Consider the following 15952-nt stretch of genomic DNA (forward strand, 5'->3'; position numbering starts at 1 on the left):
GGGCCAGAGTAGATTGAACCAATGGCGCTGTCTGGCAATTCAGCACGTGGATTCTTGGTAAAGGTAGAAATAGACTACAGAGAGTTGGGAACTTACAAGGCTGAAAGTTGTGTAGAGGCTATTCGGTACCAAGGGTCTTGGCCCGAAATATCGACTGTTTATTTCCCAGCGTAGATGCTGGCTGTTCTGCTGAGTTGCTCCAGCATTTTAAAATAAGATCCTTAATATCTGGTTTAAATTATGAAGCTCCATTCCTTGCTGTATTTTTCATTTGTTTTCAGATGTTATAATTCAGAATTCATTTACTCTGCATTTATTGAGTTATACAAGGTAAAAGCATGTACAAAGCATCAAACATATTTACACCTCTTTTTTTTAAACAGTTAAGAGGTCAACATACAGGCAAAAATTTTGCAATTTTAATAAAAATTCTGTACAATGAACGATGAAGATCACTTAGTCACTTTAGTAGATCTTGTTCGTAATCGTCTTTTCATGATTAAATGGTCACTTTCCTTACTGTTCAGCTCTATTATCTGTAATGTTTAAAGTTTACTGGTTAATTTCTTGTTAACATTACACAGAATTACTAAATTCTGACCATCTGATATTTGAATTACACAGTCATTTCCATCAATAAATGTATTGGACTGCTAGCTTTTGCTGATCATGAAGTATTCTCAACATTGTAGTACTGATTTATACTTAGATCAAATATTCTGTTAACTGTAGTTCTATATCAGATGATAAAATGCTTATTGCTAACATACTTTTCTAAAATCGAGATTGTTCCTAATACATAATAAAATTAGCAATTATTACTGTGTATGCCAATTGATTTTCTAGTTGTACAAGCAAAACTTTGCCTTTCTTTCTGAGCTGTAATTCTTTACTATTTCTAAATTACTAAACATTACAAAATATGCATCACTATAATCTTGTATTACCTGTATAAATACTATTCATGAAAACCACTTCAATTAAAGTACACTCTTCTGACAATAGAAAGAAACCAGTGTATTATGATTTACTGGTTTCCATAAAGTGCACTTACTGGTTGAGATGGGAAATTCATAGGTGATGATATATCTTGTTTATAAAGCTTCCGCCTTGCTCTTTTGGGTTTTGAATTGTTACAAGTAGCTTCAACTTCCAGGTTCTTGGGAGAACTTAATGTTTCCATTAACCTTTTCGCTGAAAACAGATACAAGTTATGAACAAGCAATCCACAATCTTGTAAGAAAGTTGTGCCTTATAAACACTACCATTTTATGACAGATTTCTTCAACTGGTCTTGTATCAAGTCAAAAGTAAGCTTACAATCCAATTAAGACCAACATTACTGAAAAATGTCAATTATTTGTGTGCAATATTTAGTATCTCATTCATTTTAAAATTAATTCAAGTTTTGCAGACTTAATGTGGGCTAGACCAAGTCTGTTCCCTGTAATTCCTACATTCCCTGCCCAATTGCTGTGGCATAGTTCCAATGACAACTATACCTTGGATATCAAAGTGAGGGAAAACTGCCTCTAAAGCAACAGGGGATAGGGCTTTACTAATTGGGAGGCAATTTAGCATTTTTAATTCCTCCAACACCAAGAAATATTAAAACAAGGTAATAAAAATAATTAAATAAAATTTATCAAAGCAAAATATTATTTTAAAATCACCCAATGTAAGCTGTGTATAGCAATATACCACAGCAACAGTTACTGTGGATTAATTGAATCCTAAAAAGATTGCTCTGATGCTGAACTCCTTGAATTGAGCAGTGGAGCAAACAGTGGGAATAGTCCTGACAATTAAGCCCATTATTTCACTACAGACCCTCCTCCATGTTACTATCACCCAACATGGACATATCATATAACTGAGCTCCCATAAACATTATAAATTCAAAGAAACATTCTTAAAAGAAAACCTGCTCATATACAGCTTTCCCACAGAAAAACACCATTGACTCTTAAAAGACACAGGCTGCTGTTTTCACTTCTGGAATCTACTTGGAGTGGCTTTGAAAGTTGACAAGCAATCACTTCTATTAACACTGATGCAATGATTAAACAATGTAACATGCACTGATACTTCAAGCCAATCAAATCAGACATGGAATATTGTGATTCTTTATCAACATAACTAGGCAAAGGAAGATAATAAATAAATGTTCATGTTAGCCCTCATCACAATACCGTGGACTCTGGAGGATTGGTTATTGTATTGAGTGATAAATGTGCATTTTCCAAATAATAGACTATGTTGACTTCTGCACATCTGTAAAAGTGCAACCCGTTTGTTTCCAGTGATGACATATATTTGCACGTTACACACGTAATTTGGAGAATTCTTGAGATTCAATTGACTCAATGAAATATTAAATCAAAGCATATTCTGAACGGTGGAAATATGCATAGTCTTTAAGCCTAGAATTGTAGAGAATGAAAGTCACAAAAAAATGGAATCAGGCTCTTCTGCTCATTGAGTCTACACTGCCCATTGAACATCCATTTGCACTAACTGCAGTTTACTCTCCCCACACTCCCATCAACTCCACCCAGATTCCATTACCCAATTACACATCAATGGCAATTTACTACCAATTAATCTACCAAGCCATATCTTTTGGATGTGCATAGAAACTCACAGTCACAGGGAGAATACGTAAACGCCAGAGAGCACTGGAGGTCAGGATTTAACCTAGGCCATCAGAGATTTGGGGTAGCAGTGTTACCACGCTGCCCGATACAAGTGTTTGTTCCTGTATTCACAGCAAGTGTGAAACTTGCTTGAGTTTGAACAGTCTAACCACAGAGAGCATGATTACCAAAAGGTAAACAGTTAATTTTTCCACAATTTGTCTGGTGTTCACAAATAAATTTTACAACAACTTTGGAAACAAAATTGGAATACTAACCTTTGCTCTGAAGAGCTGTTGGGGAATTTTGCAATAAATCTCCGATTTTCTGCAATGTTCCATCTTTCTTCTTGTGTGACCTGAGGCTTGAGACTGGGCAATTCTTTTCTATCCTATCATTAGGACAGTTTGCATCCTGAAACAATAGATTCTGAATTAAGACCCTGTAATTCAATAACATTGTTTTGCCATATTTCCAATTTATATTTACAATGGACCCATTCTCTAACTAGCAATTTAGTTTGACAGAAAAATTCAATCCTGAAACAAAAGTTCCATTTATCTGCTTAAAAAAAAAGCTGTAATTTACAAGCCAGAAAGGGACAAGGTATTTGACTGTCCTGCAGGAAGATGCTTAATTGATTTGTGACAAGCTAAATTATTTCTGCTTCTTGTCTGTGGTGAAATAAATGTCATCAGCATTATGCTCTTCATTTACTTGTTTTCAACACTATAAATTGTGCAAATACAATCTGAATTATGTAATTGAAAACTAATACTCTTCACACCATCCCATACACTTCTAGGTTGTTGGACATCATTTCAGAATTTCAAGAGTGTTTTCAATTGCAAGATGCTCTCTCCCCCAATGGAATTTCTGTGTCAAGAACACATACAATAATGCCACCCCCCCCCCCCCCCCCCATTCTTTGCTCCTTTAAGAGCAATGCAAAAGGACTTGGATTCTACTGCTCCAGGATTACCCAGTGAACATTTGCGTTTTAACTACCATTACACTGAACAAATAACAACTGCCAATTAAGTTAATTGCCTGATCTCCAAATTTAACTTTTCACATCCATTTCTGTCCTACCCTACCAGACTTATCCATAGAATTGCTCAATCTGGATCCCAAAATTTCCTCACCCCTCTGCAACTACTACAAACCTCACTTCCAATTGATTCTGTTGAATCCCACATTACAACCCTAATGATGCTGGTCTTTCTCTAATCTTTCAATACCTCCATTCACAGGCGACCCAATGCCATTCTCCTTACTCTACAGAATAACGCTTGTCCTGATTATCTCTGCTACTTCTACTGCAAAATGCTCATTCTAATCTTTACACTATTGGAAATATGCTTGAAACATACGCATATTTGCACAGTCATACTCATAGGATGGGCACCATGCACAGCTGAAGTTTTCAGTAGAGGCATTATAATTAAAAGGTTTGTTGGCATGTTGCTGCATACATACACACCTCATTAGGACTCACTTGAACTTTAGCATAAATCTTTTAAAAGTACACAAACTTGCACCTGACTTTCTAAGCTGATTTTCCATTGAAGCTATGTATCCAAACAAAGCAGTCCAGTGGGCAAGACACTGTTTTACATTTTAAAAGTTACATATTATTCTGATTGTTCAACAATTAAGAATGTTTTTTCCTTAAAGGTTATATTTGAATACCCATTCAAAAGCTTGCAATTTCTTTAACTACTCTTTTTTAATGGCTCTTTGCTTCATTGTCAGAAGATCATTTCTAGAATCCAAAAACTCTGAAGACTTCAGATGCTTTATCATACATGAGCTTTAATACAATTTCATTCCTGCATTTTGCTTTTCATTTAAAAATATATACTCTAATTTTTGGTCCAAACTTTGTCTGACAGCATGCTTTCCATCTTTTGTCAGACATGGTGACAATACCATACAAATAAAAAACAGAGAAGCAAACGCTGGAAATCTAAAATTAAATCAAATTACTGGAAGCATTCAACAGATTAGACAACATCTGTTGAAACAGAAAGAGATTTAACACTTCAGGTCAAAAATCCTTTTGTCAAGTGGGAGAAACTGTGTGAGAAACAGATAAGTCAAAGGGCATATGTGACAAAATAAGGCTTAAGTTTCTGTGGAGATAAGTTTTGAGGTCTCTTTGTAAATAACATACATGGCAATGAAGCATTTCCTTTATCCTAAAATGTAGCTTGCCCACTACCATATTGGGCAGAACCCCTTGACTATATCATATTACTTTATAGCACCTTTGCTGTCACTCATTCACCTGTGCAGAGAAATGATGGAATTCCATTCTAGAAGACTGCATTCAACAGATCATTCTTCATAATTTTTATTAGCAGCAACAACATTCCTTTCTAAACTCCCTGCTCCATTCTTCCATCCCCAACAAACACTCCCATTCTTAGGGCACTCTCCCATGCAAATAGGGGAAATCAAACAGTTGTCCTTTTGCCCCTTCCCTTCCAAATATCCAGACATTTCAAAAAGGTGAAATAATGCTTCCTTTTCACTTATTCCAATCCAATGTCACCACAATGTTGAATGCATGTGTTCAGTCTACAATGGCCACACTGGGCTTCCTGTTGCCTGCTGCTTTAACTCTCCATTCCACTCCTTTACAACCTCCTGCATTGATAAAACAACGTCCAAGACAAGCTTCACACCTTCCATCTGGGGATGTTGCAGCCTTCTGGACTAAATACGAAATTCTGCAACTTCAGGTAATTTGCTTTCTTATATAAGAACTAGCTATTCTTGTATCCAGCTGTGATACTGACCATTAACGCAATATATTTTTATTCAAACAACACACACAAAATGCTGGTGGAACACAGCAGGCCAGGCAGCATCTATAAGGAGAAGCACTGTCGACGTTTCAGGCCGAGACCTCTTGACCCGAAACGTCGACAGTGCTTCTTCTTATAGATGCTGCCTGGCCTGCTGTGTTCCACCAGCATTTTGTGTGTGTTGTTTGAATTTCCAGCATCTGCAGATTTCCTCATGTTTGATACTTTTATTCATTATACTTTCCACTATCTGATGAGATGGTTCACATTTTATTTGTTTGCATTTTCACCCTGTAACTGTTCTCATTAACCCACTGATTTATGCCCATGTCAACTCTGACCTAACTATGCCACATATTCCCTTTGTCCTTCCTATACTTTCATATATCTTCTCTGTAAGTTAAGAAAATCTCCTTATTTTTCCCCAATCCTGACAAAGGATAATCAACCTGAAAAGTTGACTCTATTTTTATTTCTACAGATGCTGCCTGATATGCTGAGCATTTCCAGCAACTTATTTTTGCAATGCTGAAAACAAAGACGATATTTCTTTGTGGCCCACTATTCCATATTCCAATTCTTCATACATATGCTGCCAAAAATAGGCTTTTTTGGTCTTATTTCCAATATTTAGGCATGACAAGTCGATGAGGAAGCTATGCAAATTATTGATACCTGATGAAGTTTGAGGGAATTAGCAAGGAATGGAATGGGTTAGAAGCAGAACATCAAATTTCAAAAAGAACAGAGTGAGGGGAAGAGCTCAGAGGAATTGCTTGAACTAATAGAAAGCAATTTCATAGAATAATCAAACAACATTTGGAATATTGTCATTTACAGATCCTCCCCTGCTCATCAATGCTCAACTTACATACAGCCCATACATATGAATGGATATGACAGCTGTTGCGGGCATCTTCTGCTCTGAGGAAGCTCAGTTAACAGCTGCATATCTGACTTGCAAATAGTCAGATTATGCATAGCTCACAGGAACAAAATGCTGCTGTAACATGGGGAAGATCTGTAGCTTATTTTGTAAGAAAAAAACTTGATCTGAAATTTTACATTTAATATTAGGAGTCAATTTTTTAGATCAATTCAAATAACGAAGAAAGGCAGAAAATGACTTTATAAGTTTACCAATAAGATATTAGTACTGGAAAGAAAAGGGGCAAAGCTTGCTATATAATCTTTACCCCAAATGAGTAAAAGTCCCAACTATCACTCACTAGTCTATGCATTGATATCGTACATAGCATATTGTGTCAAGGTCATAACTTCAAAACACATTCATGAATCACTATCTACGAATAGTCAAATTCTAAGGTACTGTACGATGGTACCTTTTATTGTAAAATGCAGTCATGCTAATCAATTGAAGTTTTCTGTGACATACTGGAATAAAGGCAGAGGGACTATGATGATTGATGCACTAACACTGCAGTAAAAATTGAAGCTATTTGATATCACCAACAGTAATTTTCAGGCTAAAATTTAGAGCTCTCTAATAGATTTTGCATACACTTTTAAAAGAACACCAAGATGAAAATTCACTGTGATGTAGTTCAGACCAACCAAATGTGTACTTTCATGGACGTGGAACATGTACAATCAGTGGCCACTTTATTAGGTACACCTACTTGTTAATGCACATATTTAATCAGACAATCACATGGCAGCAAATCAATGCATAAAAGCATGCAGGCATGGTTAAAAAGTCCAGTTATAGTTCTGACCAACCATCTCAATGGGAAAAAAAAAGTGATCCAAGTGACTTTGATCGTAGAATGGTTATTGGTGCCAGACGGGGTGGTTCGAGCATCTCAAACTACCGATCTCCTGGGATTGTCACACACAACAATCTCTATAGTTAACAGCAAATAGTGCAAAAAAAAAACTGAAAAAAATCCAGTGAGTGGCAATTCTGTGGGTGAAAACACCACATTAAAGAACAACTTTGATTGCACAACACATCAAACCTTCAAGTGGATTGGCTCCATCAGTAGAGTAGCAAGCCTGTTCCACTCCTGTGCCTAATAAAGTGGCCACTGAGTCTATATATTCCAGTTGTACCAAATAGTATTACAACACAAGATTTCTACAACATGAGGAAGGAAATAATTCTTTATAATATAAGCACACAAACTTCTAATTGTTACTATACCACTAGGTCTACCCTTAGATAATACTTAACAGTCAAGCTAGCTATCCAGTCTATTGGTGGTCCATGGAACTGCAGACCATCCTGACTCAGTTAAAACATAGCTTTTCATTGCAATGGGAATAGTCAATACCTGCATGATAATGACAGAATTGAAGTTATTAACAATTATGCTCTATCATAATAAAATTACAAGTTTCTGAAAAGTTAATAGATAGACCAACCTTCTCTGCCATGCTGATAATGGTGGGAGTAGAAATAACGTGAGATGCATTGCGTCCCATTCTAGATACAATTATATTTTTCCTGTTTTCGCAGTCATCATCATTCTAAGTACAAGAGAAGGTGAAAATTATTTAAAAAATTAAGCCTCAGTTCTATTTTCTTAGGAAAGGAAATTTCCAGTGCAAGTGACAACATCTGTGCATGTGTACAGATAGGGGATGGAAATTAAGGGTGAAGAATTCCATATTAAGTTACTTTACTTTGTAATGAACATTTTACAAATAGGAAATCTCTATTCCTTTCTAATTCTCGCTCTCAAAACTAACATTACCCCTGGAAGCTATGAAAAGATTCGCCCATCTCAACTAAGGCATAAAGTCTAGAATAATGGTCTCTGTAATTCACGTAACTAAATTAGATTATACATTTGGTTCTTGTAATAAAAACACTCATCTCAATAAATTATAGTAGCAAAATATACTTATAACCAAAATGTAGAAAGTGAATATCAATTAAACCTGATCAGAGACTTGCTTAACATTACTAATTCTACCACCTCATGTTGTAAACCTCAGATGTACTTTATTTTCTCTTTAAATTTCTGCCATTTAACTAAAAGTAGTGCAAATCTTGCATTATGTTTCACCAATTCTAAACTGCACTCCCTTTTCATTCTGAGACATTAAAAAATATTGATGTCATTCTTTTTTAATCCTTTGAACCACAGAAAAACAGGATCCATCTTTTTTTTTAAAATTAGTATAGGATTGAAGCTGTGCACATCAATTTATCCAATTAAATTGACTATGGTAAAAATTAGTCTTGTGAAAAACAAGCACAGTGTCAATTTCCCATTTATTTCCTAAATTAATACTATGTTTAAAATAAATCAAGCCAAAGGAATAGCTGGAATGAGTGCTGTAAAGACTAAGAGGATTTTGGATTTTGCCAGGACTAGAGCCATAGGAACAGGTTGGCTAGGCTAGGTTATCATTCCTTGGAAAATAAGAAAATAAGGGCGACCTCACAGAAATATTTAAGATCTCGAGAGGCATAGATAAGGGAATAGGAAAATTAAGGGGACAAGGATTCAAGGCCAGAAGGGAAAGATTTAAAAGGGACCTGAGGGGCAACCATTTTCATGCAGAGGGTGGTGAGTATTGTGCTAAAATCTTAGATACACATACAGCCACAGCAACTAAAGTTTTACGTAGTACTGTATTTGCCAACATGCAGCAGACAGTTTGGAAATCTGGCAGGAACAAAGGATGTGGGGAATAGCGAGGGTAGACTGTCGAGGGAGGGGTGTGGGACAGGTGGCAGAGGAGAACCAGAGGCTGGGGGGGTGGGTCAGGGAAGGGGGAGGTCATTTGATTCTATACAATTGGTTCATTACAGAACGACTCTCTGGTGCTTCCCAGTCCCTCCCTTCTCTCATCCGTTTCCCAACCATAATTCCCCCCACACCCTCTTCCTACTCTCAGTCCACATTAGAGACCCATATCAGAATCAAGTTTATCATGACTCACATGTCACGAAATGTATTTTTTTTTGCGGCAGCAGTACAATGCAATACATAAAATTACTATGGTACTGTACAAAATTCTTAGACACTCTAGATATACACATGTATGTGCCCAAGACTTTTGCACACTACTGTACATGGAACAATCTGCCAGAAGAAGTGGCTGAGGCAGGTAAAATAGTATTATTTAAGAAGCATTTGGAATAGGGATGGGGCTTAGAGCAATGTGGGTTGAAAATGGGAAATTTGGACTAGCTGTGTGGGCACCATGGTTGTCATGGACCTGCATTCATGGTATATTGTTCTATGACTCTCCAAGGCTACCTACGGTACTTATCAGCCTGGCCTGACATACTTACGGTAGGTTATGCGAGTCTGCCAAAATGCTATTTTGTTGGGTGTCTGCGATTGACCAAGTCATTGTTTCCTTTCAGTGAATATTTAATGTTACTTTCCACATGTGCACATTGGGCAATAGTTTATCACACAGGCTACTATTATTTCTTTCTATTTTCCATGGATCCCAAGTTAGAAATAAAATCTAATGCCATAAATTATTAACAAGAGAGGAAGGAATTAGGTTTAATATCTGGAACAACATTTATCAAATTTGAGTGAATGAACATTGAAAAAGTACATCTTGAAAGAAAAGTATCCTTTAAAAAACTGCAATGAAACAGTTGTGTATGAAATTTAAAATTCATTTGTCCAATACAGGCAACACATTCCTTTAGATACATTCAAGAATAGAGTGAAATTGAATCATTATTCTTCACTGCCCCGCCTCTACACATGCACATTTTGCAATGTTGATGCGTATTAGTAAAGCAATTGTTGCAAAATGCAAATTGTAAAATAGGAATGAATTTAGAAATAAGCAATGGTATATAATAAATCTCTAAATTAAAGATGCAAAAATACAGATGCTAAGAGGTTTGTTAATACTATATAACACTTTCTATACATGTTGTTAATAGGACAGCAATACTACAATGTGACTATACTCTCAAATACCAAGATTTTTATTTTGTTCTCATTAAATCTAGTTCTTTAATTGTTGTATTTTGACAAAATAGTCACATTTGTCTACTGAAGGATAGTGTTCTATTTAATTCTAGCCAACCAAAGTAAACATAATCAGCTTTCTCATCCTGAACCATACAAATTTAATCCTGGAAAAAGCCACATTTAAGCTTCCTCCAAGAAACAAAAACTGTTATCATGATGACTATAAAAGGATATTTATTAGAAATATGCATAAGATATTTACACCACACCCACTTTCAATCTAATCACCAAATAATAGAATACACTGCTAAGAGCAGTAACAATGAGCATCAGACCTATGGAGCATATTCTGGCTTGAGGTGGGCGACTAGTGTTGTTCGCGGGGATCTGTTCTGGGATGGTTGACCATTCTTAATTTTATAAATAACTTGAATGAGGAATTGGAAGGGTGTGAGATGACATGAAGATTGGAAATGCTGTAGGTAATGCAGAAGGTTGTCATAGGCTACAACTAGATAGGGACAGGATGCAGAGCTGACTGGAGAAACGGATGATGGTGTTCACTCTGGAAAAATGTGAGCTGATGCACTTCAGAAGATTGAACTTGAAGATAGAAAACAAGGTCAATGACAGGATTCTTAGCAAAGTGGAGAAACAGACAGATCTTGGGGTCAAACCCTTACATCCCTCAAAGTTACCATGCAAGCTGACAGGGTCTTTAAGGTTGCAAATTGTGCTGGCCTTCATTAGGCAGGGGACAGAGTTAAAGAGCTGCAAGATAATGTTACAGTTCTATAAAACCCTGGTTAAACCAAACTTGGAGCATTGTATCCAGTTCTGGTCATCTCATTATAGGAAGGATGTAGAAGCTTTAGAGAAGGTGCACAGGAAATTTACCAGGACGTTGTCTGGATTAGAGAACTTGTTTTAAGAAGAAAGGGTGAGTAAGCTAGAACTTTTCTCTTCAAAGCATAGGAGGATAAGAGGCGATTAGATAGAAGTGTACAAGATTATGAAAGGCATAGATCAAGTGGACAGCCAGCACTTTTTCCCACAGGGCAGCAGTAGCTATGCATTTGAGGTTCAGTAATAGCTTTTCTTTAAAAAACAACTCGAGTGGCAAGTACCTGGAACAACTGCTGGGGGTGGTCGTAAAAGGCTGATATAACAGGGACATAAATGACTCTTAGATAGGTATAGTATATGATGCAAGAAAAATTGAGGTTATGGCCTGCGTAGGAAGGAAGTATTAGATTGATCGTGGATTGTATAGGTTGGCACATCTTGGGCCAAAGGGCTCATACTCTGCTGTAGTGTTCTGTATTCAAGATTTATAGCTAGAAATGAAATCTGGGAACACCTTTCTTTTAAACACAAAGGGAGAATGAAACTCTCAAATCATCTTTCCCCAAAGGCTCTAGATTCTGAGCCAAGTTAAATTTAAAACGGAAGTCAATACTTACTTTGATGAGGTGTTGATCAAATGATTAGTAAATTAAAGATAAACCTCTTTATATCCATGGGAAGATATTGAAAACAACCATTGCTCTTATTGCATCACTAAGCTCAGAGGAAAATAATCTATTAGGGTTCCTACGTGTGACCGAACCAGCTGAACCAGACAATGCTGTCCTTTATGATAGAATCACCCACTTGCTTTGCCCAGTGAAATAGTTGACATTGGCTGGTGCCCATAACAGATGCTCATAGCCAATATTGAATACAATCAAGATATTTTAAAATTTTAAACTGTGAAGCTTTAAAAAAATTAAGATATTCAAAATTAAGACTCCAAATCATAGATATTCATAGTTTTTGAATGGCAGTTGACTTTTTTTTTTGTTTTACACATCATATACAAGCCCTGCCTCCCTTTTTGAATACTGAATTTACAAAGGAACATTTTATATTTGATTTGGATTTATTAGTTGGAGAGAGGCACAGTAAGCTGCATCCTATAAAAGCCTGGATTGCAGCTTTTCATACTTGAACTGCAGTATAATCAGAATAAGGCTTGAAAGACTCAAAAGGCTTATACTATTTAAATAGAACACTGAATTATAGATAATCAACAATTCCAATTGATTAAGGGATTAGATTGATATTTCAATTATATTTGCATTAAAGTCTCGTTGAGAAAGCTATTATGGCTTCATTCAGCTCACTAATCTGTACCTTGTAAGTGCCAGCCACTGAGGATTTCTTTGGTGAATTGCTTTTCCAGCAGGCTGACAGCATACCACTCTTGAAAAGTAATTGTAAAATGAGGGGAGGGGGAATGCATATTTCAGTAATCATAACATTTAGAAACTTTAATATTGCACCATATTTAGGATGTACCTATTTAAAATTCACTTCAAAAGATTAAACAGACCTGTTTGAAAATTATGGATAAAAGATTTTCTCAAAACAAATCACAGCTTTTAGAACGATACATTTTACAATGGATCAAAAGAAATACTTGAGACTTCAAAGATTTGAACACATATACATTAACTATAATTTTCATTCCAAAATGGTGAAAAAAATTTCAGTAACCTTGTAGATAAAAGTATCTTCGGGATACAAATTATACTAAGCAGCTGTTTAGTGGTATATGCAGCTGGCCAAATGACGGTCTCTGAAACCAGTTTTGAAAGGCTATACACATGCATGGACTGTTTCGGAACAAATCAAAACTGAGGTTCAGTTCCCTAAATCTCAGAAATAAAGTATCCTGTTTCGTTAATCTGCTCAAGCGTTCACATAAAGTCACCCAACTTTGTAAACAACTTCATGAAGCTTTAAAACTTATTTGTGTGCAACATTGCCCCACAAGCAGCAATGCAGTGACCAGAAGTGTAGGTTGAGGGATAGAACACTGGGACGCAAATTAGTACTGTATCTCACTTTTTTTTTTTTTAAAAAAAGGTACTGTTGACAGTGCAGAAGTATTGGTACTACAAAAGAGTGACAGCCCAGAATTTGAGCTCGTCTTTAAGTGGGAGTTGAATCCACAAGTTTTCTGACCCAGATGGAATGGATGCAAGGATTTAAAAAAATACATATTGTATCTACTGAACATCAAGTAGAAATCAAACAAAACTAACATAGCATGTATTTTACTTGGATTCTTTACCTCCTCCATTGCAAAGCTTTTTCTTTTTCTGTTCGTTCTGGGTATTTTCACACTAATCAAATTGCCACTTGATTCTTTCACTGACAACTTGTTCGGCTGAAGAGATGCAAAATGAATCTCTACTTCTGGTTTTGGAAATCTACTTGATTTTTCTCCATTTTCTGTTGAAATTTCTGAAGAATCGAAGACAGCCTCAGACTGACCAACAAATAGTAAAAATAAAATCTCAGTCACATAATTAATTTTAAAGTTCAAGTTATCACAATTTTACATTAAAATTATAATATCATGCTACTACTTTATCTGCTTTAGATTATTCAAGATCTGAACATGAAGCCAGCCCCTATTGTAATGAATCTTCTGTCCAGCGCCCACCCAAACCCTCCAACACAAAGAGCACCTGACCAACGTGCTACCCTGCAATTTAATATTTTCTGTTAGATAAGCAAGTAGGAATTTGCATTTTACAGAGCATCAGTCTGTCAGCCTCTTTATAACAACCTGGCCAGAATAAAGCCCTCCATCACCCCCAACATAGATCTTTCCTGAAAATGCACTTTTTCTTTAAAAAAAAAATGGAGAATGGATGTACATAAACCTCAACCCTCACCTCCACTGAGCACTCCTTTACAGATGCCTGGAGTTTTTTTATTTCTTCATCTTTCTGTTTATTGCTGGTTATAAGATTCCTGAGCTGCACTTCCAACTCCTTTACTAAGCCGTCCCTTTCTTCTCGCCATTTCTGCATTTCCTTTTCCTTCTTAGCAATTTCAGATGTTAGGTTTTCCTTAAAGAAAATTTAAAAAACTATCAATTATTCAAATATAGTTGTCATAATTAATATCTACAACTACAATTTATGTAGGAACCTCACACTTAGGACCTGCCCAGCCAACAGCATAGTTATCCTTTGGAAGATGCTATAATTTACTTTGCAATACAGTGTGGAGAAGGCCCTCCCCAGCAACCCCAATTTAATCCTAATCCAGTCTACAATGACCAATTAACCTACCCAATAGGTCTTTCAACTGCGGGAGGAAACCGGAGCACCCGGGGAAAATAACATATTCCATAAGGAGGACATTCAGAGACTTCTTACAGAACAGCACTGGAAATGAGTTCTGAACACCAGAAAGCCCAGAGCTGTAATAACGTCACACCAAATGTTACGCATTTCTTTCAAGATAAACTTTGACAAAATCAGGGATGAGGGCAGCACGATAGCATTGTAGTTAGTACAATGCTTTATAGACAGGTGACCTGGGTTCAATTCCTGCTGCCCGTAAGGAGTTTGTATGTTCTCCCCATGATTGTGTGGGTTTCCTTCCATGGTCCAAAGACATACCAGTTGGCAGGTTAATTGGTAATTGTAAATTGTCCTGTGATTAGGCTTGGATTAAATCAGTGGGTTGCTGGGTGGCATGGCTCAAAGGGCTGGAAGGGCCTATTCCACACTGTACTACAAGAAGAAAAAAATAAAATGCAGGCAAACAAGATACCATGAACAGCAAATAAGACAATTGATTCATTAAGCTGTTTTGTTTGTTTGTTTGTTTCAGAAATAATTATTAGCCAGGCAAATGACAGAATTACTCAGTTCGTACCTAAGAGGTGTCATAGGATTTTTTATATCATCAAGCTGTATACAAAATGCCCTTTAACGTATCCAAAGAATAAAGCAGCAGTTTCATTTTTCCTTGCTAGACAGAAATTTTAGCTTAAGTGAAAGACACACTATGGTAGGACTTGAATCTATAACTGAGTATTGCCAATGAAGCAACTTGAAGCTTAAAATATAAATTGCTGGAAGTTTAAAAAGACACTACAACTTGACTGCTTGAAGAGGAAGCTTTCACAACCATATATTTTTTATTAGAAGACAAATTTCACCATCAATAAAGTAATTGGATTAGGATGAATAAACTTGAGGGATCACTATTGTTGCAAGAAGTCTTTAAAGATTACAAAAAGATTGCAATTGCATTAAAAAGGAAGCAAAGTTGGAAAACATTGTTTCAGGTTCTTGAGAACTTACACATTTTCTTGATAATATTTGTGCAATTTAGTTTCTCATTCAACCTGAAGTAACACCTTGTAGTATATTAAAGTTACAGAAAAAGCAGAACTCAAAGCTAAGTATATACGAGCATAATATTTAGCAAGATTCAATTCTTTAAAGTGTTTTCACAGTCTTCAGGGTGAACTCAAGGACAGGATTTTTTGAAGTGACTAAAAGTTAGGGAAGAGCTGAGTGTGAGGTGACCTTATTGAAAGCCATTGAATGGTGAAAGGCCTTGGTGGAGTGGATGTGGAGAGGAAGTTTTCTATGGTGGGAGAGTCTAAGACCAGAGGACGTAGCCTCAGAATAGAGGAGTGTCCTTTTAGAATGGAGATGAGGAGGAATTTCTTTAGCCAGAGAATGATGAATCTGTGGAATTTGTTGCCACAGGTAGCTCTGGAGGCCCT

General features: G+C 36.3%; 1 protein-coding gene across 3 annotated transcripts in view; it reads right to left on the reverse strand.

Moving 5' to 3' along the window:
- Positions 1 to 297: 297 nt before the first annotated feature.
- The window catches only part of LOC140715353 (kinesin-like protein KIF20B), a 73535-nt gene continuing 57880 nt past the window's right edge, over positions 298 to 15952 (reverse strand). For 2 of the 3 annotated variants that reach the window (XM_073027418.1, XM_073027417.1), the window contains exons 28-34: positions 14097 to 14273; positions 13487 to 13684; positions 12544 to 12612; positions 7835 to 7939; positions 2915 to 3050; positions 1055 to 1194; positions 298 to 536 (exon numbers count right to left, since the gene is read on the reverse strand). In XM_073027418.1, coding sequence (XP_072883519.1) covers positions 453 to 536; positions 1055 to 1194; positions 2915 to 3050; positions 7835 to 7939; positions 12544 to 12612; positions 13487 to 13684; positions 14097 to 14273 — 909 coding nt within the window. In that variant the 3' untranslated portion in view covers positions 298 to 452. The remainder of the gene's footprint in view (positions 537 to 1054; positions 1195 to 2914; positions 3051 to 7834; positions 7940 to 12543; positions 12613 to 13486; positions 13685 to 14096; positions 14274 to 15952) is intronic. The other variant, XM_073027419.1, reaches the window with a different exon arrangement.

The sequence above is a fragment of the Hemitrygon akajei genome, chromosome 23 (genome assembly GCF_048418815.1).
Source record: "Hemitrygon akajei chromosome 23, sHemAka1.3, whole genome shotgun sequence".
Taxonomy (NCBI): domain Eukaryota; kingdom Metazoa; phylum Chordata; class Chondrichthyes; order Myliobatiformes; family Dasyatidae; genus Hemitrygon; species Hemitrygon akajei.